Raw genomic sequence first — 26,055 nt, forward strand, 5'->3', positions numbered from 1 at the left:
AACCGCAAGGATGCAGAAAGTTGTACTTAGTAATTGAGCCACAATCAGAATTAGTTCTTTTTGGAGAAGTCATTAGCATTGTTAATAGTCCAAGCATACACAGAGAAACAGAAGATATGGTAAACTGTATTCGTAAAAATATCATTGAATAATTTTCTGCGAATGGTTTCGCCCTCAATTTTAAAAAGATAAGACATATTCAGTTCTACATATTTAGGGGTGCACACCAGTGACAAGTGTGACACATGGTAGGAGATGATAAATAGGGCGGAAACTTTAAAATTATTAGGTGTTCGTATTGATGAGAATTTAAACTGGGAAAAGACTGTTTTGGAATTCCTAAAATAACTTAGTTCAGCCACATTTGCACTTAGAATCATTGCAAAGATAACAATGATGTACATAATTACAATATCCAAAGGAAAAATGACATTCGCTACTCCACATTAAGGTTGTCTTCAGCACAAAAATGGGTGCACAACACTGCAACTAAAATGATTAATAACTTACACATTCGTATAAAGTATCTGACAGGCAGCAAAATAAAATTTGAAAACAAACTGAAAAAAATCTTATACTTTACAGCCCATTCCATTCCACAGAAGAATTTCTATTGTATTGTGTGAAAGGCAGTGGGTAGAAATTATTAACTCACATCTATATATATATATATATATTTAAAAAAAAAAAAAAAATGCTTGTAAATATTCAGCATTAGTCATAGAATGAGTTTTAATCTGCCAGGAAGTTTCATATCAGTGCACACTCTGCTGCAGAGTGAAAATCTCATTCTGGAAACATCCCCCAGGCTGTGGCTAAGCCATGTCTCCGCAATATCCTTTCTTTCAGGAGTGCTAGTTGTGCAAGGTTCGCTGGAGAGGTTCTGTAAAGTTTGGAAGGTAGGAGACGAGATACTGGCAGAAGTAAAGTAGTGAGGACGGGGCGCGAGTCATGTTTGGGTAGCTCAGATGGTAGAGCACTTGCCCGCGAAAGGCAAAGGTCCTGAGTTCAAGTCTCGGTCCGGCACACAGTTTTAATCTGCCAGGAAGTTTCAGCAATAGTCATATTTACAAATTAATTTGCAGTGTGAATGTAAAATTGTTCATTCATCATCATTATGATTTATTGTGTAAATGATCTGTGAAACATGAAACTAACTAGGGACTTATTTGTGCTGCTCTGTGAACTTGCCTGTTGTCATTTGGAAAATGGGAATGTCCAAAGCATACTTATCATGGAGGTGTTGAAGGAAAGGCAACACTCGGGTCACTGTTCGAGACAATCTGGATGAGTGGGCCAAGTCTGGGTATGACGTAAAACCTCCCAAAATTATCTCTGTCCTAAACTGTACCCTCCACACACTGCAGATCAGCACCTCATTGGGTCTTCAGTGCACACAATGCCTCACATTGCACGAAAATAGGAAGAATCTCGTCTCGTAAGTCCACACTGTCTTCCAGTCACCTGTGTCATGTGGCCAACCGAAGACATGCAGCTGTATGTGATGCTGAGAACAGTATACTTTTGCGAGGTACCCGATCCCAAATGTCCAATGTGTGTCGTTTCTTTCACAGTGCTTACTGAGAAGCTGCTCGATATGAATTTGCCCTCATTGACAGCAGCAATTTCTGTTAAGTGTTCTGCCACTTCTTTAGCACGATATCAGGTGGCGAGGTAAAGTGTCATCGGGAGCTGATACTTCGCGTAATTTAATCTTGCTAACCTTATTATTTCAGAACACTCGCAAACCTCTTCTGATCGAACACCTTTTCTTGAAGTGCTGCAGTTACTGCTGCAACGTAAAGAGTATAAGTCCAACATCCAACTCTCAAAATACACTCTTAAGAGAAAAAAGCAACATGGAGGAGTTATCCAAATGGAACGGAAATTGGTAGATGTGATGTACATATGCAGACAAACAAATGATTACAGTTTCAGAAAAATTGGATGATTGATTCAAGAGAAAGAGCTTCACAAATTGAGCAAGTCAGTAATGCATTGGTCCACCTCTGGCTCTTAAGAGATCAATTATTCGGCTTAAGTGTTGATCGATGGAGTTTGTTCAGTGTCTTCCTGCGGGATATCGTGCCTAATTATATCCAATTGGTACGTTAGTTCATCAAAATGCCCTGCCTGTAATGCTCCTAACATTCTCAGTTGGGGAGAGACCTGGCGACCTTGCTGGCCGAGGTAGGTTTTGGCAAGCCCGAAGATGAGCAGTTGAATCTCTTGCTGTGTGTGAGCAGGCATTATATTGCTGAAATATAACCACAGGATATCTCACACGAAGAGCTACAAAATGGGGTGTATAATGTCATCGATGTACTGCTGTGCTGTGTAGGGGTGCTGCATTGAAAAGAAATGGCATCTTAGATCATCTCTACTGGTTGTCAGGCCATATGGAGGGTGACAATCAGGTTGGTATCCCACTGCTGTCTGGTTCATCTCCAGACAGGTATTCCATGTGAAATGTCATTAACTGGAGTAGAATTGTCTTTATTGATGAGTCCCACTTCAAATTGAGCCCCAATGACCAGCAGAGACGTTTCTTGTGATGCCCCAGACAGTGCTAGGATAGTGTCGACTGCCGTTCAGCCTGAAAACTGGGAGTGACGGTCTGGGATGCCGTTTCTTTCATAGGAGGACCCCTTTAGTTGTCATTGGCAGCACTCTTACAGGATGCCGACATATCGACGATATTGTACACCCCGTTTTGTTGCCCTTCACAGTGTGCTTCGTGGGCTTAATGCTGAAGCAAAATGAAGCAGACAGTAAAGAGTTTCTATTGCATGTCTTGATGTGTGCCAAATTCTTCCTTGGCCAGCAAAGTCACAATCTCTCTCCCCAACTGAGAATGTTTGGAGCAGTAGGGGCAGGGACTTTAAACAGTCTTGAGATTTTTACGCTCTAACGTTCCGTCTCGACAGAATTTGCCACAGTATCTCTCGGGACATCCGACAACTCTGTCAATCAGTGCCAAGCCTGATAACTGCTTGGGTAATTACTGGAGGTGGAAAAACGTTTTATTGGCTTCCTCAATTTGTGAAGCTTTTTCTCTTGAGTTAATAACACAATTTTTCTCAAGTTGTAATCATCACATCTACCAGCTTCTGTCCGTTCAGATAATTCCTTTGTGGAGCATGATTTTTTTCCTCTCTTAAGAGAGTAAACGTGAGACTTCTCATTGTTGTTGGAAGTTAGGAGTATACAAGTCCAGCATCCAACTCTTGAAATAAATGCAAGGCTTCTCATTAACGTGTATTATTCTCTTGTTTACTATGACTGTGTGTTACAAAGTTGTTACATTATATGGAACATCGCAGAAACATTGATAAGGACAAGGTCCAAAAAGTTCTGTCTTAATCAATAGATTTCAATCAAAAGTATCTACACAGGGTAATTCTTATTAACAGTTAAAAAATCCCGAAGTGATGTAGATGATGCTGAGACAAGTAATTTGATATAAGACAAGTGAGGCCTCAACTGTTGGGAGATACCTCAAAAATGATAACAAATGTTAACACAATGACATCAGCAGATGACATACCTTATCACATGGGCAGCGGTAGAGCTTGTCAGTCCTGTTCTATTGCTCTGTTAGACTGTTTTTGTAAATTTAAACTGATTCATCATAATCTTGTATTACTACTACTCAGAGCACTACCGTAGCACATCAAAAAATGTGAGGATGAAAACACTGTAGCCTAGTGGAGCAATGTGTAGCACTGCCCCCATACCAGAGAGGGTAGGATCGACAAGCCCAACTGCTACACGTGCAGTGGGTTACATTACTGAGGTCCACGAGAAAGACTGGCAGTGCTGCGTACATCACGAGGGTAGGTCTGAGATTGCTCACTCACTCAGCCCAGCAGATGAACTGTTTCCAAACATGTTAATATGTAATTGGGTATTTATGTACTAACAATAACTGCATCTTCTACTGGAATCCACTATTATGGACTGTTACTGAGTACTGTAAGTCCATAGGCCTACTACTAATTCGTTATGGCTGTATTTCGTACAGTGAATATGGAATTATACCAAAATGGTTATCGGTCAGGTCGGTCCATTCGAGTCTGTACATCGTGGAGTTCCAGCATGTCACTGAGGCAGAGCTGCAGACTTAACCTCTAGTACAGAGATGGGCAGCTCGTAGCAACATTATAGTGAATATAACGGACTTCTACTTAAACAGCATTGAGGCTACGACGACTATACAGAAGAGAGCTTGTTCTGTAGCACGTGGAAACTTCAGTTACTTTGTTTATGAATAAAGAGCCCAGTTATTAATTGCGTGCAGTTTGTGTTATAGAACGAGGCTACCGGCCACCAACCGACATCCTCTCCTTGTTTCCCGTGGTACAGCTCTACTGAGACAATGAGATAACATAAAAGCAACTAACGAGCATACAACACATCATATCTTGTAGACACATTGGACATTCTGCATTGAGACATAAACAAATTGGCTAAGTTCATACCCGTTGTGGTCGTATACGCACCCAAACAGAAGAGCTAATTTCCCCATTTGTGCCAAATGTCCACCTATAGCAGTTTCTCCATCCAACCAACTGGCATATGCACACCACTTCATAACTATAACTTGTCAGTTGTGAAAGCTCACATGACCACATGGCACCGGCAGCACTCTTAAACAACCAGTATGCTCCTATAAGGGGGTAATTAATATTTTGTCTTGTGACCTTGTATCTTACACAAGAATCTTGAGAACACAGGTCATATTCAGTTCACAAAGACTGTGGCATGAACAAATATGAGATTGTAAATCTGATATTATTCCCTACATTTTATATCTCACATTAGGATCACAAAATGGATTGGGTACACACAGATGCACACACAGTTGCTTTTCCCTGCTTTCCTTTTGGGAGTGCGACATCTGGTGGGCTACTGCCCCACCTAATAAAGTTAACGTGTGTGTGTGTGTGTGTGTGTGTGTGTGTGTGTGTGTGTGTGTGTGTGTGTGTGTGTGTGTGTGTCTGACAAGCTACCCCCCACATAGTCACCGTGAAGCCTTACAGCTCATATCTTGGTGGAACACCCCCTCCTTTTGGCCATATAGACTTTAACCAAGTATAGACTTGTGAACTCATTGCCTCTAATATTGACATATGATTTGTGGATGGTTGACCTGGTTATCTATTTTCTCTGTTAAAGTGGTTTTTTTATTCTCAGTTATAAGGTTTTAATCTACCTTAAGAGCGGGGGCAGAGCGGTTGGAGTTAGTGTATATCCCGCTGTATAATAGGTATGGGGGATCCCTGACCGTATCTCCTTGACTGGGCTACTCTTTCATCCATGTTTTACTTGTGTTTTAACTACTTTTAGATTCAGTTTGCCTCTTTTTTGCCACATCCAATTTTCTGTTCTAGGTGCCACACTTCCTTGAATGTATGGCACTCTTAACTGTAATTCCTCAGGTATGGGACATTTCCTGTCACATGCAGAGCCTCAGGGGCACCCACCTGCCGACTTCGCTCTTTTCTTCATCTTGCTTTTACTATCGATGGCACAAAAGACGTTCGTAACGTTTTTCACCTTCTTGATTTTACTGTTACAAATCTAATTACATCAGAAAACTTTTTTGGAGGAAGTTTCTACTTCTACACGACTAGAGGCTGAATGTTTTCTGATCTAATCAGGAGATTTGGAAAAGCAAGACGCACTATTCTTGGATCAAGGAGCTGATCACCTTGTTGTCTGGCCCTTTAGCCCCCCTCACTCCCCTCCACTCCCCCCCCCCCCCCCACCCACCCCCCCTCCACACGCGCTATGCGTGCTATATACGTTCAGAATTACCTTTTAGATCTGTTTGGTGTGAGTCTTGCACACCTTAGCACTATTCTGCGATGGATCACAAGCATATTTTGTAAGCAGTCTCTTTTCTACATCTACATATATACTCCGCTAGCCACCAAGGAGTGTGTGGCAGAGAACACTATTCATGCCAATGTCATATTTCCCCCCCTCTTTTCCACTAGCAGATTGCATGAGGGGGGGGGGGGGGGGGAAGTCTGTCTGAACACCTCAGTACAGGCTCTAATTTCCCTTATCTTTGAATGGTGATCATTGCACGTTTTGAAAGTTGGTGGTAATAATATGTGCTCTACATCCTTGTCGAAGATAGGATTTTGGAATTTAGTGAGCAGCCCCTTCCATTTAACGCGTCGTTTATCTGCAGATTTGTCCCACTTTAAACTTTCTATGAGATTTGTAATGCTCTCACAATGGATAAATGTACCAGTCACGAATCTTGCCACTCTTCTTTGGACCTTCTCAATCTCTTGAATCGGACCCAACTGGTAAGGGTCCCATACAGACGAACAGTACTCAAAGACCAGACGAAGTAAGTGTAGTGTAGTGTAAGAAATTTCCTTTGTTGAAGGACTGCATCGCTTCAGGATTCTACCAATAAACCCCAATCTAAAGTTCGCCTTACCCTTTACGTGTGTAATCTGATCGTTCTGTTTGACATCATTTCGAATAGTCACACCCAGATTCTTGACTGATGTTAGCGCTTCCAAAGATTGGGCATTTATTTTGTACTCGTACATTAATGGGGATTTTCACATTGTACACTTACTAATATTCAGAGATAACTGCCAGTCATTATTTTCTGCAAATCCTCATCGATGTGTCGACAACTTTCGTGTGGTACTACTTCCCTGTAGACTACAGCACCATCGGGAAACAGTATAATGCTGCTGTCCTTTATAGATTGACTGCATTTTCCCAATAACCTACCTCTGAGCGTCTGCTTTACCTATAACTCGGACTATTTGATCATTCCATTTCATACCCCTACAGTTGCTACACTCAAGATATAATGGGTGACAAAAAGTTCCTGTTCGAAAGCCATACAGTCCAAACTTGATATGCCAGTTGGGCAGAATCACAGTAAGCGGGTAGAATAAATCCGTTTGGTAAAACACCGTGTCCTGTTGCTTGGAGTAGTCTGTAACTGCCTGTTGCACATCCTTGTCTGAAAGGAATCCTCAACCTTTAGAGGCCTTTTTTAATGGACCAAAGATGCGATAGTCGAAGAGGGAGAAATCGGGACTATAGGGCGGGTGCTCGAGGTAGTAACATCGCCATATTTAAGGTTTTTGCATCTACCGCACACACATCAGAAACACAAGAATGCCACACTAATCTCTTGCCTACATGTCTGTGCTTATATACCTGCATCAGAGTCTTGCTATGTTGCTTTTACACTGCAGCAGTGCTTGGAAATAGCTTTTGGATTGCTCTATATTTCTAAGAGTTCAGTAATTCCAGTTGTGTGTCATTGATATTGTAGTTGCAGGATACTATCTTTTTAGAATTCAGAAAATTCACAAGTCTGCATCTCTGAAGATTTTAAGCGGGACTGGCAAAGGCATGCAAACTTCACGCAAGCCGGGTGGGCCGAGGCTCGGCCTGTGTCAGCTTTGCTCCTCCCTTCCCAGAAGTATTTGGTACAGCGCAACGTTTCATTTTGTATTACAGTGTGGCATTTTTTTGTCGGCACAAATCTCTTTGGTTCAGCAGAATCGTGGTGTTGGCACTGTATACCGTTTGCTGTTTGTTCTGTTATGAAGAACATTTACAGATTCGATGGCTGTCTGCACGAAAAGAGTCAGCCTAGCGATGTCTTGTCAGAGCCTTTAAAAATGGATGGGAATGACAGAAGACAAGGGTGAGGATTCTCAATATATAATTATGCAGTCATGTAAGTGACGGGTGATGCAGATTTGCTATGAAACAATATTACTATATTGTGCAGAAAGAATTTTTACTTGATAATGAAAGAGTAAAAAACTAAAGTGGTTGACACATGGGATTCAAAGTTTTGTAACTCGAGAATCACTTTTTGCCAAATTTGCAGGCATGCAGCAAGTGAAGAAATTAGTGGCACAAGTAGTAAATTTTTGAAGTTGCACGCATTGTTCTACTATCAGTTGCAACAGTTTTTGATGGAGATGTAACAAAGAGTATGGAGACTTTATATATTACTGCTAAGTATGTTGGTTGAGTCAAGTGACATAACTGGAATGATTTTTCAATTTAAAACACACTACTGTTGAATTTATGAAGAAAAAAAGAATGCTAGGACAAAAATTATAACATCCAGAATGGCTTGCAGATCCAACTTTTGAAGTGGACTTCACTGCACATTACCTGTAGTTAGACATTGCAAGGTGAGAAACGACTACTTTCTGATCTAATTAAAAAGATTTAATTAAACAGAAAATTGCATTAATTGTTGTGTTATGGTCTTCAGTCCAGAGACTGGTTTGATGCAGCTCTCAATGCAACTCTACCCTGTGTAAGCTTCTTCGTCTCTGAGTAACTATTGCAACCTACATCCTTCTGAAACTGCCTAGTGTATTCATCTCTTGGTCTCCCTCTACGGTTTTTACCCTCCACGCTGCCCTCCAATGCTACATTTGTGATCCCCTGATGCCTCAGAACATGTCCTACCAACCGGTCCCTTCTTCTTGTCACGTTGTGCCTCAAACTCTTCTCCCCAATTCTATTCAATACCTCCTCATTAGTTATGTGATCTACCCATCTAATCTTCAGCATTCTTTTGTAGCACCACATTTCGAAAGCTTCTATTCTCTTCTTGTCCAAACTATTTATCGTCCATGTTTCACTTCCATACATGGCTACACTCCATACAAATACTTTCAGAAACGACTTCCTGACACTTAAATCTATACTCGATGTTAACAAATTTCTCTTCTTCAGAATGTTGCAAAGTGTGAAATATAAAACAGTTGTATGCCGTGTGACTACAATGCCATTTAAATGCGGTGCATTTTCAGTGTCCTCCTCTCCTCCCTGCCTGCACTCAAACACGTTGCTGCAGTGGTGGGTAAAGTGCGCTTCGAGGCTGAGCGCAGTGGTACTCATCCCAGGGCATGGCTCGCAAGCTGAATTCTTGGACACTCCCCGCCCCCCTCCCCCGTGGGTCTGGGGGTTACAATAGGCCCGAGGTATCCCTGCCTGTCATAAGAGGCGACTAAAAGGAGTCTCTCACTTTTCGGACCAATAAGTTCAGGTCCCATTTAATGGTTTGACCTGCCACTTTCCAGAGTCTACATAAGTGCAGGCCATACGGGGAAGGATGCCTTACATGGTGCACGAGTTATCCATAGTGTCCTTAAATTTGATCTCCTGAACCTCTTGTCTTGGCTTTGCATCTCCACCTGCAATTCTACTATTTGGGCGAGGACTTTTTCCGGGGTATGTCATCTTTTTCCATTGTCTCCTGTCCTCTTTTTTCTCACATGACAGTATTGCATTTCTCTGCACCCAGTATTGAGCACTGTAGCCAGACCATTGTGGTGGGGCCGTCTTGTACCCATTTGGTGGTAGCCCCCTGACAACACAGGGCCATACTGCTGATGCCTTAGCTGTAAACTCCCCACATATGCCAAGGAGTAGATGCCCGTCTTCCTGGGGCATTAGGACTCCCGGCAACTTCCACCGTGCCAGGTAGCCTTTGCTGTGGCTGGATGGCGCCCGTGGAGAGAGCCCCTGATAGGAGTTGGTGGCATCAGGGCAGATGACCTGCAATGAAGCGGACTAAGTAATCTCTTGCTGGTGACCGTAAGGCGCCAGCAGTCTCTAAGAAGGTCAAGGTCGAGTACAGTGCTGACAGGTACGACCCTAAGTCGTTTCCATCCCTCACATCATCATGGGAGGAACGGAACGTAGGGCCACAGAAAGAAGAGAGCCATATTCGCCTCTGTATTTAGTCTGTAACAGAATGGACGGGGACTCCTTTCTACCTGTGAAGCCTCAATTGTTTGTTTGAACATCTTTAGGATGTTAACAGAATCTTCCATCGGTTCTTGGTGGAACAACATTATAATAATATATGAAAAGCACCAGTTTGCTTTTGTTCTACAATATTATTTTTATTGCTAACTGGTTTTCGGCTTACAAGGCCATCTTCAGACATTTACTGATTATTATCACCAAATAAGTTAAATGTTGGCAGACAACATTGGAAGAGAAGTAACACATCTAGAGTGAAGTAGAAACATACGGTGTGTAACATCTTTGCAATGAAATAGTAAAAACTGAACAGTACATAAATAACAATGGAGTTGACAGGAACACCTTTAGCACAAAATAGGAATAGCATGCCTACATAACAGTTTCTATTAATAAACAAAACTAATAAAATAAGATAAAATTAGTACTAGACAAGGCTGCATCAAGAGGTATGAAACATGGAGAGTGATACACAACCAATTAAAAAAGAAGAGACAGTTGTCAATGTAAATACAGAATACACGAGGAACTTAAGCAATATCAATAAGATAAACAGAAATTAGTAAATGCAAGAAAATTGAGGTGTTTGAGGGGACCTACAGTTTGAGAGTGTGATGGTACTGCATTTTAACATTAACATTATAATGAAAGCAGTGGCTGTATACCAGTTTACATTAAATAAATGAGCAAAGTAAAATATGAACAGTGCTTGATGAGACAACTACAAGGGGAGTTAAACATGGACAGTAATACAACTTCTACCGTATCTTCCTTCGCCGTCGGCGTTGTCGTGGTTACCGTGAGACACCGTTATACCAAGAGGAAAGGCGCGTCGATCTTAGAGCATGAGATATGATGACCTTAAGCCATTGACAACACACAACGGTCACGGTAGCACCTGATTCCAGAATAGCTGCAGTAGTTAAGATCTACGAACTATTCCCTGTTGACCAGGTCCCCCAAAACTTAACTCGTAACGAGATCCCTTCAAAGCAAATTGTCATAACAATTGTCTATAAAGGCTTCGTACAACGAGAATAAATGTTACGGTTTATGGAATAATAACAGATACGACCAAACTGTCTTGTCTCTTCTGCTTTATTTAACATAACTTCGTTCACAGTTTCATTTCGCATTCACCACTCATTCACCGAAACCCTTTGATGAACAGTTTTGGTTGCTTAACACCAACAGTCAATGATAATGATACAGCTTTTCTCCTTTTTATAAATTGAAGCCCGCTCTCCGTGATATAATAAAATAAAAAAAAATTTAAAAAAAAGTCTCAATACCGCGTCCCTTATGAGATGCGAATAGACTTATCCCGGAATTGACCGCCCTGTAGGTGTACTCAATTTAATGACCACACTTCACTGTCCGCTATTTCATGTAACTGAATGTCCATTTGTTAGTCTGATTATACACTGTAGCTATTTAAAATTCGCCCCTATATTTTTTCACAATGCACAATTAGCACTTCGTTACTTGTTTTCTTTTTTTTTTTCTTCTAAGAGTAAACAGAAAAAAAAGACGCCGTATCATCGGCTTAGTCGATATAAAGCAAAACACCTTAATATGCCCAATTCTACCTCTTCTTATAGGATCGGCTACCTTACTCATTAATTTATTACATATTATTTCCAATAACGCTAAACAGGTATCGCCGTTATATTTTAATTGTATTCGAAAGCATGTTACTACTATTATGACCGACCAAATCGTAACAAATCGCGCGGCGTGCGTTTTTAACGATAACTTTACGCTATTCAATTTCCGTTACAGCTATCTGGACTCGTAATGTTACAACAAGTACAAGTTAAAAGCAAACCCTTAACTATGGAAACTACAGCATATGTGGAATACAAAGACAACTGCAACAAATAAAACAACTTAATGACTACAGGAAAATGGGAATATGTGGGAAGAGAGAGTGTGGGAAGTAATGAACAACAAAGATGATTATATGAAGTTTAGGAGAGGGGAAGTGTTGAGTTGTGTCTGGTCATTTAGGATGAGATCTGGACTGTGAGCAAGATGTTTGTTAATTTCCAGGGCTTCCAGCAGGTTGAGTTTATGGCCTTTGTTTGCTAAGTGAAGTACATGGGACACTGGCTGGTAGTTGTGACTCTCACTCAGTACATGCTCAGCAAATGCAGAGTCTGAATTCTGCAACCTCCAGTTGCGTTCATGTTCAGCCAGCCTAGTTGATATGTCTCTGCCTGACTGACCAATGTAAAATTTGTCACAATCAGAACAGGTGATTTTGTATACCCCACTGTTGGCTAATAACTGGATCTTGTCTTTGCTATTAAAAACACACTGGGCTGTAGTGTTCCTGACATAGTAGGAAACCCTATACTTGCAGGATTTCAGTGCTTTGGCTACAGTCTGTGATACTTGACCTAGAAATGGTACAGTACACCATTCCTTGCAGACAGTGGATGGGGAAGCAGGTGGGGCATAGAGGAGGGGTATAATTTTCTGTTTTTGTTTTCTGTGCAAGATGTGGTCAATAAGAACTGGATTGTAGCCATTGGCTGAGGCAATAAATTTTATTGTATCTAACTCTGCTTTAAAATCATCTTTGGACATGGGGATAGATATGAGACGGTGTACCATTGAGTGGAAAGCTGCATGTTTGTGAGCTATGGGGTGTTGTGAGCTAGAAGGTATTACTGTGTCTGTAGTTGTTGTTTTTCTGTAAATTTTGAAACAATGTGTGTGTGTGTGTGTGTGTGTGTGTGTGTGTGTGTGTGTGTGTGTGTACTGGTGTCAATGGTGAGATCTAAGTAGTTTATGGATTTGTTGCCAATTTCCATAGTGAACTGGATATTTTTATGTTGACTGTTTAGGTTTTTCAAGAATGTATTTAGTTGTCTTGTAGTACCAGTCCACATACACAGGACATCATCTACATATCTAAACCAGTATTTGATGTTTGCACTCAAAGGTTCTGTTTTTAGAAAATTTTGTTCAAAATGGTCCGTAAATATTTCAGCCAACAGTGGACTAGGAGGGGAACCCATAGCTAAGCCATCTAATTGTTTATAAAGAGTGCCTTGGAACTGGAAATAGTTCTGTGCAAGGCAGGTCTGAGTGGCCAGTCTCAAGTCATTCAATTCTACAGGATTGACATTAGACTTGTGCATCAGCTCTGTCAGAATGTCAATACATTCTACTATTGGTATGTTAGAAAACAAACTGCTGACATCAAAGGATACTAATTTATCAGTGTGTGAGACAGATATACCTTTTAACTTGTTTACTAGGTCCACAGAGTTTGAAATACTTTGTATTACTGTCCATGTTTAACTCCCCTTGTAGTTGTCTCATCAAGCACTGTTCATATTTTACTTTGCTCATTTATTTAATGTAAACTGGTATACAGCCATTGCTTTGATTATAATGTTAATGTTAAAATGCAGTACCATCACACTCTCAAACTGTAGGTTCCCTCAAGCACCTCAATTTTCCTGCATTTACTAATTTCTGTTTATCTTATTGATATTGCTTAAGTTCCTCGTGTATTCTGTATTTACATTGACAACTGTCTCTTCTTTTTTAATTGGTTGTGTATCACTCTCCATGTTTCATACCTCTTGATGCAGCCTTGTCTAGTACTAATTTTATCTTATTTTATTAGTTTTGTTTATTAATAGAAACTGTTATGTAGGCATGCTATTCCTATTTTGTGCTAAAGGTGTTCCTGTCAACTCCATTGTTATTTATGTACTGTTCAGTTTTTACTATTTCATTGCAAAGATGTTACACACCGTATGTTTCTACTTCACTCTAGATGTGTTACTTCTCTTCCAATGTTGTCTGCTAACATTTAACTTATTTGGTGATAATAATCAGTAAATGTCTGAAGATGGCCTTGTAAGCCGAAAACCGGTTAGCAATAAAAAAAAATTGTAGAACAAAAGCAAACTGGTGCTTTTCATATATTATCTTTAGGATACGTTAGAGGAAGTGACAGCACTGTCCGAGACGAGGAGTGATGCAGTTTGATTCAGACATCAACCCCAGCCCAGTACCGGGCCTCACTCACTTGTGACCGGCTGTGTGGTATTCCTGTTTCCGTCACTCCCCATAAAAGCCTCAACACGGTCCAGAGTATTATTTTCCATTGCGACCTCTTGCAGTCTGACGACAAGCTCTGCACCAGTCTAGAATGGCGGGGTGTTCATTTCATCTGGCTCATTTACAGGGGGCCCAAAGACAACAGGGTTGCTACCAGTGCCTTCATCTTGGCCTATGAGGGTGATTAGTTACCTGAAAAGGTCAGTCGTGCCCTGTTCAGTTGACATCCACGTACGCTGCAGCTACATTACCATCGCCATCACAAGTAGTAATCTACCACCCTCTGTGCCACAAACAGTGGGTCCTCCGGGCCTTCGGAATACATCTCCCCTCTCGGTGGTAGGGGGAAATTGCCTTCCGTTGCTCCCAAAGTACCTAGTTCAGCAGCAAGGCCCCCAAACGCGGGAGAAATCGGTCACATCCCCCTCCCCCAACCGGAGAAACGAGCCGCCTCTGCCCCTCTCGTGTGGAAGGGGTCCCTCGGGACCCTCTCCCCCAAGGTATCCACTAATGCCACAGTGGACACTCTCCAGTGGCTAAAGGAGTCAAAAGCTGCTGCACAAAGTGCTTCACGATCTTCCTCTGTGCCTGAAGCTACTTCAAAGAAGAGAAATGAGGGCAAGCAAAGATAGTAGTAGTCTGGCCTCAACACCACCACTCCCTACCATTTCTACACCTGCAGTTGACGTGGAGGTACCAGCGTCCCCTGAGGACCTGAATCTCACTGACGCCTCATCCACAATAGGAATGGATAGAAATACTCAATCGGTGGCAGCCATTGACCCTGAGGCGTAACCTGCCTCCTTGCATGCTTCACGCCTACCCAGTCTCACAATATCATCATCCTTCAGTGGAATTGCTGCAGTTTTTTCCACCACCTGGCTGAGCTATGGCAACTGTTAAGCTTTACACCTGCTTTCTGCATTGCCCTCCAGGAAACCTGGTTCCCCGCAATGCGGAGCTCTGCCCATCTCGGATATAGGGGATATTACAAGAACCGTAGCGACTATAATAGTGTGTCAGATGGAGTTTGTGTCTATGTCCTGAACTCAGTATGCAGTGAACCTATGCCCCTTCAAACCCCTCTTGAAGCTGTGGCTGTCAGGTTAAGGACTACGCAGGAAATACCTGTCTGCAACATGCATCTTCCTCCAGATGGTGCAGTACCCATGAATGCATTGGCTGCACTGATCCATCAACTCCCTAAACCTCTCCTACTTTTGGAAGATTTTAACACCCGTAACCCCTTGTGGAATGGCACTGTGCTTACTGGTTGAGGTAGAGATGTTGAAACTTTCCCGTCTCAGCTTGGCATCTGGATCTTAAATACTGGCCCCCCCACACATTTCAATATTTTTCATGGCACTTACTCGGCCATTGATTTATCCCTCTTTAGCCCAGGATTTCTCCCGTCTGTCCACTGGAGAGCCCACGATGATTTGTGTTGTAGTGACTACATTCCCATCTTCCTCTCACTCCCCCAGCACCATATCCCCAGAAGTATTCACCTCTGCTGTCTCCATTGAATCTCCCCCACATGGTACCATCAATGTGGTAGTTGAGGAGTTCACTAGAACAAACGTTTATGAGGAGGAAACCACGTTATTTAGGTTTCCCCGGGCGAAAGTCAGTACCTTGGTGGTCGCCGGAAGTCACTGAGGCCATTAAAGAGCACCGGCGAGCTCTACAGCAACATAAGCAGCACCCTTCTGTAGAGCACCTAATAGCTTTTAATCGTCTCCGTGTATGCGTTCACCAGCTCATAAAAAGATGGAAACAGGAGTGTCGGGTGCCATATGTCACCTTCCCATGTCTGGACAAAGATCAGACGTGTTTGTGGGTACCAGACCCCGACAGGTATTACTGGCATTAAGATCAATGGTGTGTTATCTACTGACACAAACCCAATTGTTGAGCACTGTGCTCGAGCTTCCATGTCAGAAAAGTATCCCCCAGCATTTCACGCCCTCAGACAGCGGATGGAAAAGAAAGCCCTGTCGTACACTGAACATCACAGTGAACCCCATAAACCCATTTACAGAGTGGGAGCTCCTCAGCGTCCTTGCACATTGCTCTGACACAGCTCCTGGGCCAGATTGGATCCACGGTCAGATGATTAAACATCTCTCGTCCGACTACAAGTGACATCGCATCATCATCTTCAACCAGATCTGGTGTGATGGTGTTTTTACATTGCAATGGCGGGATAGCCCCATCGTCCCAGCGCTCAACTCTGCTCGATGTCGATAGCTATTGGCCCATCGGCCTCACCAACGTTTTTTATAAGCTGTTAGGACATATGGTAAGTTGGCACTTGTGACGGGTCTTGGAGTCACGTGGCCTATTGGTCCATGCCAGGGCAGTTTCTGCCAGGGTCCCTCTACCACTGATAATTTACTTTCCCTAGAGTCTGCCATCCAGACAGCCTTTTCCAGACTCCAACACCTGGTAGCCATCTTTTTGGACTTACGAAAAGCTTCCAACACAACCTGGTGACATCATATCCTTGCCACATTATATGAGGGGCATCTCTGTGGCCCACTCCTGACTTTTATCAAAAATTTCCTATCGCTCCATACTTTCTGTGTCCAAGTTGGTGTCTCCTATAGTTCCTTCCGTATCCAGGAGAATGGCATCCCGCAGGTCTTTGTATTCAGTGTACCTCTGTTTTTAGTGGCAAATAACGTTCTAGCAGCAGCTGTCGGGCTGTCAGTCTCACCTTCTCTGTATGCAGAAGGCTACTGCATTTCATACTGCTCCTTCAGTACTGGTGTTGCAGAGCGGCGCCTATAGGGAGCCATCCGTAAGGCACAGCCCTGGGCTCTAGCCAACAGCTTCCAGTTCTCAGCAGCAAACTCGTGTCTCGTGCACTTCTGTCGGCGTCGTACCGTTCATCCAGAACTAGAACTATACCCTAATGACAATCCACTCACTGTAGTGGAGACATATCGATTCTTAGGGCTGGTTTTCGAAGCCCGATTGATGTGTCTTCCTCATCTTCGACAGATGAAGCGTAAGTACTGGCATCACCTCAATACCCTCCACTACCTGAGCAACACCAACTGGGGTGCAGATCGCTCTAAGCTGATGCAGCTCTACAGAGCCCTTGTTCAATCCCACCTTGACTATGGGAGTGTGGTTTATGGTTCTGCGGTGCCCTCAGCATTGCGTTTACTCGATCCAGTGCACCACTGTGGCGTTTGACTGGCAACAGGAGCTATTAGGACAAGTTCGGTAACCAGTGTTGTGGAGGATACCAGAGTCCCTCCATTGAAGGTTAAGTGTGCACAAGTGATCACCAGTTATGTTGCACACAATCGTAGTTCTCCTGAGCATCCGAATTACCATCTCCTTTTCCCATCCACGGCGCTTCATCTCGTGCGTCAGAGTCCCAGGTCATTGCTTAAGATTATGGTTTGTGTCCGATCCCTTCCGTCTGAAGTGGAGTGCTTGTGTTTACCACCTATACTCGAGGTCCATTCACATACACCTCCGTGGTGTACACCTAGGCCAAAGCTTCACATGGTCCTAAGGACCCAATTAACCACGCAACTCTCTGCCGTCACTTCTCGATTCTTGACGTGGTAATGTTGGCTTCGTGTATGTTCGTGGAGGACATATTGAACAGCACTCCTTGCCAGATGGCTGCAGTGTTCTCACTGCAGATCTGGGTGCCATTTCTCATGCTCTTGAGACCATCCATTCTTGCCCAGGCAAGTCATTTCTTTGCTGTACTAACTCCTTGAGCAGCCTACAAGCTATCAACCAGTGATACCCCCACCATCCTTTGTTAGCAATCATCCAGAAGTCCATCTATGCCCTGGAAAGGTCTAGTCATTCCGTGGTGTTTGTGTGAACCCCAGGCCATGTCAGAATCCCAGGAAATGAACTTCCTGACAGCCAAACAGGCTACATGGAAACAGCTTCTGGAGATTGGCATCCCTGTAACTGACCTGCAATCATTATTACGCCACAAGGTTTGTCAGCTTTGGGAGACGGAATGGCATAATCTCAGTACGCACAACAAACTGTGCGCCCTTAAGGAGACTTCGAATGTGTGGAAGACCTCCATGCGGGGCTCTCACAGGAACTTTGTGGTTCTCTTCCCGCTCCGCATTGGCCATACGTGGCTAACACATAGCTACCTCCTCCGTCGCGAGGACCCACCTCGGTGTCACTGTGGCGCTAATAAGACTGCCTCTGTCCGGTGGACCTTTAACCTTCCCAGCACCTTACCTTCAGTTTTGAGTGACGCTGCCTCAACAGCTGATTTAGTTTTTACGTTTTATTCATGAGAGGGGTTATTGTACCATCTAAGGATGAGCGTTTAGCTTCCTCTCTGAGATTTCCACCCTCCCTCCATTTTAAATCTGTCGCACCTTCTTTACATTTGTTTGGCTTGGTGGTAGTCTTTTGCTACATGTGTTCATCTCGCCTTGGCTTTTTGAGGTGAACATTTTAATGTGTTGCAGAGTGAGTGGCTAATCCTCTTTTATTATTGTGATCAGCCAGCCCAGACCATATTCTCTGTTTTAATACCTTCTTCTACTTTCCTTGTGGTGTATGTTTTCTCCACGTTTTGTTCATTCCATTAGTGTTCTTTTTAGGTGTGGTGTTGGGTTTTTTTGTACCTTGAGCCTTGTTTGCATCAGGAAAAAGGGACTGATGACCCTGTAGTTTGGCCCCTTTACCCAAAACCAACCATCCGATTTCTTGGCTGCCGCTGATTTAAAACATGTTGCTCATACTTGCACCTCTTTGAAGTTTTGCCCAGATCTGATTGAATGTTCGTGCAGCTTTCTCTCTCTCTCTCTCTCTCTCTCTCTCTCTCTCTCTCTCTCTCTCTGTCAAGGTGCTACTGTTAATATTTTCTGCCAAGTCATTAATGTACAACATGAACGACAAGAGTCACAACACACTGCTGAAGGGCAGAGCTTAAGTCATTTTTTAATCTGTTAATGATTTTGCGCTTCAGGTAACGGTGGCAGCATTCCTACAAAGAAATCCTCAATCCAGACTTTTTTTTCTTTAGCCTGGGATTGTACTTTTCACTAACAAACATAGTAATGTATTGACTCAGTTCTTACTCATTTAGGCAGATAGGTTGTGAATAACATGAATCTTTTGCATCAGCTGATTTTAATGACTTGTTTGGTATTTAGTATTGCATTACTGTTATCTTGTTATTGAAATGAGTGTTACATTTTATTGTATTGTATTGTCATTCATTGTATTGGAGTAATTGGAATTGCAAATTAACTTGATTGCAGATAAGCCAAACGAAGTCGTGATAACATGGAGCACAATGGAAAAGACAGCAGATTCCTTTGTGGAATTTGGTCTGACCCTTCCGGATTTGGAGCTCCAGCATGGTAACATGACTTACTTTGAAGAGTGTGGAAAAAAAGGCTGCAGATCACAATACATTCACCGTGTCAGATTGTCTAATCTGACATATGGTGCAAGTTACAGTGAGTAATGACTTTTGATATAGATCATTAACACTGACCATTTAGAAGGGTGAAAAAACTGACAAACGTTCGAAGAGTTTGGATTTGCTGCATTAGATATTAATTGTAGCCACCTTTCTGTTTATATAAAACTAGTGAAGATGGCAATGTTTCACAATTGCTAAATATATATAAGAATTGGAGGTTATATACCTTCCACTTTTTGTCATTGTCCGTATATAATGAATTCCTTCCACCTACTGTCTTTGTCCAGCTCCCCCCTGTGTTTGTGTGTCTCTTCCTCCCCCTCCCCCCCCCCTCCCCCCTCTTTCTGTCAATCTCCTCACACCTGTCTCTGACGTTGAGCATAGTTCATTGTTATTGCAAACATTGATTAAGAATTGAAGTCACTTAAAATGAATGAGTAAATGGGTTCAAGTCACTGGTATACATGGTGGGAGACACAGCTTTCCAGCTCCTGGATCTCTGAGGACAGTAATTTCGATAAAAGTGTTGTGTCTAGACAAGACAGCCTAGACACAATGAGAGGAAGCCAAAAGGCACGCGTTAAGTTAAAGCTGGATGGGCGTGAGGTCTGAAACAGGATACGTAATGAATGCTATAAAGAAAAGTACGTAGCTTCTGGAATACTTAACTTTAATCCATCCTTTTGGTACATCTGGAGCTTGTGGCGATACAAGTGAGACTCCTTAGATACATGCAATGTTACTAATGGCGCCTTGCTAGGTCGTAGCCATTGACTTAGCTGAAGGCTATTCTAACTATTTGCTCGGGTAATGAGCAATGCTTCGTCCATGTAGTCGCTAGCAAAGTCGTCCGTACAACTGGGGCAAGTGCTAGTCCGTATCTCGAGACCTGCCTTGTGGTGGCGCTCGGTCTGCGATCACACGGTGGCGACACGCGGGACCGACATGTACTAATGGACCGCGGCCGATTTAAAACTACCACCTAGCAAGTGTGGTGTCTGGCGGTGACACCACAAAAAGTACTTCACGTATTTTTAATTTGTGAATGGGTAGGATTACAAAGTTCCAGATTCTTCAGTTTCCGTAGCAGCACTCTAATCGTAAGCAAATACGCCACCCCCCAGGAGGGCTCACGGTCCTTTCGTGAGTATGTGCATGGCGAGTACAGGGCACCGAACTATTGCAGCATTCCTTCTTTCCCGGCCTGTATTCCCTTTCCCTTCCCATGCTCCTTCCCTTTCCCTTCCCATGCTCCTTCCCTTTCCCTTCCCATGCTCCTTCCCTTTCCCTTCCCATGCTCCTTCCCTTTCCCTTCCCATGCTCCTTCCCTTTCCCTTCCCATGCTCCTTCCCTTTCCCTTCCCATGCTCCTTCCCCTTCCCTTCCCATGCTCCTTCCCCTTCCCTTCCCATGCTCCTTCCCCTTCCCTTCCCATGCTCCTTCCCCTTCCCTTCCCATGCTCCTTCCCCTTCCCTTCCCATGCTCCTTCCCCTTCCCTTCCCATGCTCCTTCCCTTTCCCTTCCCATGCTCCTTCCCTTTCCCTTCCCATGCTCCTTCCCTTTCCCTTCCCATGCTCCTTCCCTTTCCCTTCCCATGCTCCTTCCCTTTCCCTTCCCATGCTCCTTCCCTTTCCCTTCCCATGCTCCTTCCCTTTCCCTTCCCATGCTCTTTCCCTTCCCTTCCCTTCCCATGCTCCTTGCTCCTTCCCATGCTCCTTGCTCCTTCCCATGCTCCTTCCCATGCTCCTTGCTCCTTCCCATGCTCCTTCCCATGCTCCTTGCTCCTTCCCATGCTCCTTGCTCCTTCCCATGCTCCTTGCTCCGTGCTCCTTGCTCCCTCCTCCTTCCCTTCCCTTCCCTTGCTCCTTCCCTTGCTCCTTCCCCTCTCTTGGTGTCCTTGTTTATGTAGACCCCGCTATCCTCCTGGTTATGTTGGCTTTGCGATTTGGTTTCGTTCAGTAATTACCTCATCATTTAGGCATTCTCTGGCCCCCCTCTGGGGTTTGACCTCCACTACTAAATACCTATTCCGTAGTGTGAGCCATTTCGGGAAGAGCACCTTACCTAGTGTCTCCAGCATGTGCCCTCCTAGTCCCTTTTATCTTTTCCTTCACGTCATTGTTCGATGCTTGGGTACATAGCCAGCCCATGTGGTGGGGTCGCTGTGTACCCTTTTGGTTGAGCCCCCTGAAAACACCAGGATCACACTCCTGATACCTGAGCTGTGACCTCATCATGTAAGCCTAGGAGTGGTTGCTTGTCATCCTGGAACATCAGAACTCTCAGCAATGGCCACCGTGGCAGACTGCCATTGCTGTGGCTGGGTGGCGCCCGTGGGGAAAGCCCCTAATCGGAGTGGGTAGTATCAGGGTGAGCGCGATGCAAATGAAACGCATACGGGTCCACAACTCTGGACGTTCTTCTATGGCCGTCTCCTTGAATGGAAATGAATCATTTAGTTTGCACCAGGACTGATGGGAATAGTTTCACCAATACCAAACCTTTATTTTTTGTGGAACGCATTGAAGACAAGTTTGGTGAAGAGGACACTCTGAGCAAGATGCGGTTGGGTTCGTCGTCATTCAAAACTGCTTCAGCTGCCCAGTCTGCGGCCCTTTGTGCCTGTGACCATCTTGGCACAATTCCTGTGTCCATTACCTCCCCCCTCCCCTCCACTACTCTTTGAATATGGTTAAAGGTTTAATTTTTCACAGGGACCTCATTCTTCAAACTGATGAGGAACTTGAGGACAATCTAGGGCGGCGGGATGTTCACTTTGTTCGGCATGTTCAGAAGGGCCTGAAGGACAATCGCATTGATACTGGTGCCTTTATCCTGGCCTTTGAAGGGGATACCCTCCCTGAGAAGGTAAAATATATGGTTTATCGATGTGACATAAAGCCGTACATCCCACCACCTATGCGATGTTTTAAGTGCTTACGTTTTGGACACACGTGTTCCCACTGTTCGCAGACCCCTCTCTATGGTGACTGTGGATGTCCACTCCAGAATGGGAGTTCCTGTGTGTGTTAATTGTCATGGCAATCATTCTCCGCATTCACCGGATTGCCCAGGTTATAAGAAGAAAAAGAAGATACATCTTCACCCATTCCCCCCCCCCCCCCTTCCTTACCCCCCCCCCCTCCCCCCGCTCCCCAGCTAGCTGGAGAACTGTCCCACATCTTCGGCGTCTCTCCCACGCGTCGACCACGAGAGCCACGGTCTGTGGGTCCCCAGGTCGCCCGCTCTGTTTCTGTTCCAGATCTTGCTGCAGTTGGCTCCTTCCCACACAGCCCTCCTCGATTTCAAACAAAAAAGGAGAAGTCCCGAGACAAGGAGCTTCTGGTGTTGCCAGAGGTCCCGTCCCCACCTTTGCAATATGACTCTGACCTGCTGTTCATGGATGTCACCCCCTCCTTGCCGGTGACGGATGGTGATCTGGTGGCATGACTGGCTTTAGCCTGTTCACCCCCCATTTGAATCATCGTTCTGTGGTTATCTAATGGAATTGTAATGGATATTACCATCACTTTCTGGAATTGAAATCCCTTATTTCATTTTACTCTGCAGCTTGTGTGGTTCTACAGGAATCTCATTTTACTGACGTTCACTCACTGACCCTCCATGGGTTCAGTGTTTTCTGTCGAAATCTGCTCGGCCCCCTGCGGGCGGGCCTCTGGTGGCGTTTGTACGTTGGCCTGTACAGACGTTGCTAGTACGTGGATTCCTCTTCAAACTGCATTGGAAGCGATTGCTGTTAGGGTCCACCTGGACTCTGAGGTCTCGCTTTGCAAACTTTATCTCCCTACTGACAGCACTCTTAAAGTTGTTGCCTTCACTGTCCTTCAGCAGCTTCCTCCTCTATTCCTCCTCCTCGGGGATTTCAATGCTCATCGTCCCTTGTGGGGCAGTGCATTTCCATCTAGTCGGGGTCTTCTCATAGATAAGTTTCTTGCAGACCACGACTTGTGCCTTCTTAATGATGGCTCCCCTACTCATTTCAGTACCGGTCATGGTTCCTTTTCTGCCATTGATCTTTCTTTCTTTCTTCTCTCTCCCTCCTCCCTTCATTACACTGGTCGCCACACAACGACCTTTGTGATAGTGACCACTTCTCTTTGACTCTCTCACTCCCTTCCTGCTCCCCGATGGACAGGTTACCTCGTTGGTCTTTACAACATGCAGATTGGCCTCTATATACTGAACAAGTTGTTTTTTCTGCCTCTTTGCGGGTTGTATTGATGATGTCCTATGTGACCTGTCTGACGTGATTTTTCGTGCTGCTAGCGTTGCTATCCCACGCTCATCTGGATCATTTCGCTGCCAGCAAGTCCCGTGGTGAAGTGTGGCCATTGCCATTGCCATCTGTGATCGCCGTTGAGCTTTGCAACATCGTACGAGGCAGCCATCCGTTACCAACCGTATTACCTTTAGACACCATCAGTCTAAAGCCCGTTACTTAATCAAACAGAGGAAACGGGTGTGTTGGGAACGCTTTGTTTCTTCTCTCGGTTCTGCTGTCCCTATGTCACAGGTATGGGCTACACTTCGCTCTCCCGAAGGTTGCCCTCGGCAGTCTACCCTCCCTGGATGGCCTTTGCACAGACCCATTGATTCTCGCGGAACATCTTGCGACCCATTTTGCAACGGCATCAGCAGCAGTCTCCTATCTGGCTGCTTACCTTCACCAGAAACAGCAGGCCGAAGCTTCCGCCTTACGTTTTACCCCTTGTCAATCAGAACCTTACAATGAACCTTTTACTGAATGGGAACTTCTTTCTGCACTTTCTTCTTCTCACGATTGGCCCAGACTCCATTCACAACCAATTCCTTAAATATCTCAGTGCTCCACAATGGCACCATCTTCTCCGGGTGCTTAACTACATTTGGCTCCAGGGTGACTTCCCTTCTCAATGGGCGGATACCATCATGGTTCGTGACCTTAAGCCTGGTTTGTTGAAAGCTATTGGCCAATTAGTCTGACAAATGTTGTTTGCAAGTTACTTCAACGGATGGTAGCCCGTCGGCTCAATTGGGCCCTCGAATCTCGGGAGATATTGTCCCCTTACCAGTGTGGCTTCCGAGAGGGACGGTCTCCGATCAATCATTTACTTTGATTGGAGTCCACAGTTCGACAGGCTTTTTCCCAGCACCACCATTTGGTTTCAGTATTTTTCGACCTTCGCAAGGTCTATGGCACGACTTGGCATAATCACATCTTACTTACACTGCCTGAGTGCGGTCTTCAGGGCCCACTCCCAATTTTTATCCGCCAGTTCCTGTTCCATCAGTCATCCAGGGTTTGGGTTGGTACTGTTTTTAGTTCTCCATGGACCCTGGAGAATGGCATCCCACAGGGTTCCATATTCAGTGTACTTCTTTTCCTCATTGCTATAGATGGACTTGTAGCATCTGTCGGTCCCCTGTTCTGCATGTGGTTGATTTCTGCATTTGGGTTAGTTAGTTCCTCTTCGATGGCCTCTGCAGAACAGCAGCTCCAGACATGCCTATGCATGGACCCTCTCACACGCGTTTCAATGCTCTGCTTTAAAATCGCGGGTGGTCAACTTCTGTTGCTGTACTACGGTCCTCCTCAATCTGGATCTCTACGTCGATGCACGACAATTACCTGTGGTCCCACAGTTTCATTTCATGGGTCTACTTTTTACAAGAAGTGCACTTGGCTGCCTCATATCATACTTCTGAAGATAGAATGTTTCTGTAAATTCAATGTCATTCGCTTCCTTGCCCACACCTCTTGGGGTGCGGACCACTCCACCCTTCTCCATCGTTATCGGGCTTTAGTGCTGTCTCGCTTGGACTATGGTTGTCAAGTTTATAGTTCGGCTGCTCCTTCCACATTGCGCTTCCTGGATCTGGTCCACTATCGTGGTATCCGTTTGGCCACCGGTGCCTTTCATACTAGCCCTATTGATAGTCTCCTGGTTGAAGCTGGGATCCCCCCCTTCCCTTTCTGTTTGGCAGTCCCAGCTTCTGGTTCCTTGCGCAATCACTGTCCATTCCTCTCCCACTGTTCTGTTCCCAGACCAAGGACGTCGCCCACCTGATTCCCGCCCTCGGCCGGGGTTATCAGTTGGGCTCTGCCTTGTGTGTCTCTTCGCCGTGATTTTCAGCTTCCTTCTTTGTATTGTCGCCCACGTTCACTCCCCAACAGCCCCCCTTGGTTAGTTCCTCGGCCCCAGATTCGGATGAACCTCTGCCGAGGTCCAAAAGATTCTGTTCCCCCTAAGGTGTTCCATTGTTTTTTCCGCTGAATTTTATGGGAGTTTCGGGATGCTGTTGTTTTTTACACCAATGGCTCTAAATCTGCTGATCATGTGGGATATGCCTTCACGTCCTCTGTTGGCACAGAAAATCATCTCCTGCCAACTACCTGTGGGGTGTTTACTGTGAAATTGTGGCAATTTCCCAGGCCATTACCTTTATTAACAATCCCAATTCCACCGCGTTTTGCTATGTACGGACTCAAGGAGTGGCCTTCATGCTATTGGCCGCTGTTTCTCCTGCCATTCCTTGGTCTCGGCCATCCATGACCGTCTCACTGATCTTCACCGTGCTGCTTGTTCCACTGACTTCCTATGGGTCCCTGCCCATGTGGATATCCCAGGTAATGAGCCGGCTAATCGTTTGTCCGGGGGGGAGCAGTCACTTAACCCCCATCTCTGTAACCCCTCCTGTGGCAGATTTACAGCTTCACATCAAATCCCACTTCGCACAATCGTGGGC

The 26,055-nt window shown here is 44.6% G+C and overlaps 1 protein-coding gene across 1 annotated transcript in view; it reads left to right on the plus strand.

Annotated features, from left to right (window-relative positions):
• The window catches only part of LOC124716919 (acid phosphatase type 7-like), a 186,348-nt gene that overhangs the window by 62,245 nt on the left and 98,048 nt on the right, over positions 1–26,055 (plus strand). The window contains exon 4 of the mRNA XM_047243490.1: positions 19,143–19,343. Coding sequence (XP_047099446.1) covers positions 19,143–19,343 — 201 coding nt within the window. The remainder of the gene's footprint in view (positions 1–19,142; positions 19,344–26,055) is intronic.

The sequence above is a fragment of the Schistocerca piceifrons genome, chromosome 9 (genome assembly GCF_021461385.2).
Source record: "Schistocerca piceifrons isolate TAMUIC-IGC-003096 chromosome 9, iqSchPice1.1, whole genome shotgun sequence".
Taxonomy (NCBI): domain Eukaryota; kingdom Metazoa; phylum Arthropoda; class Insecta; order Orthoptera; family Acrididae; genus Schistocerca; species Schistocerca piceifrons.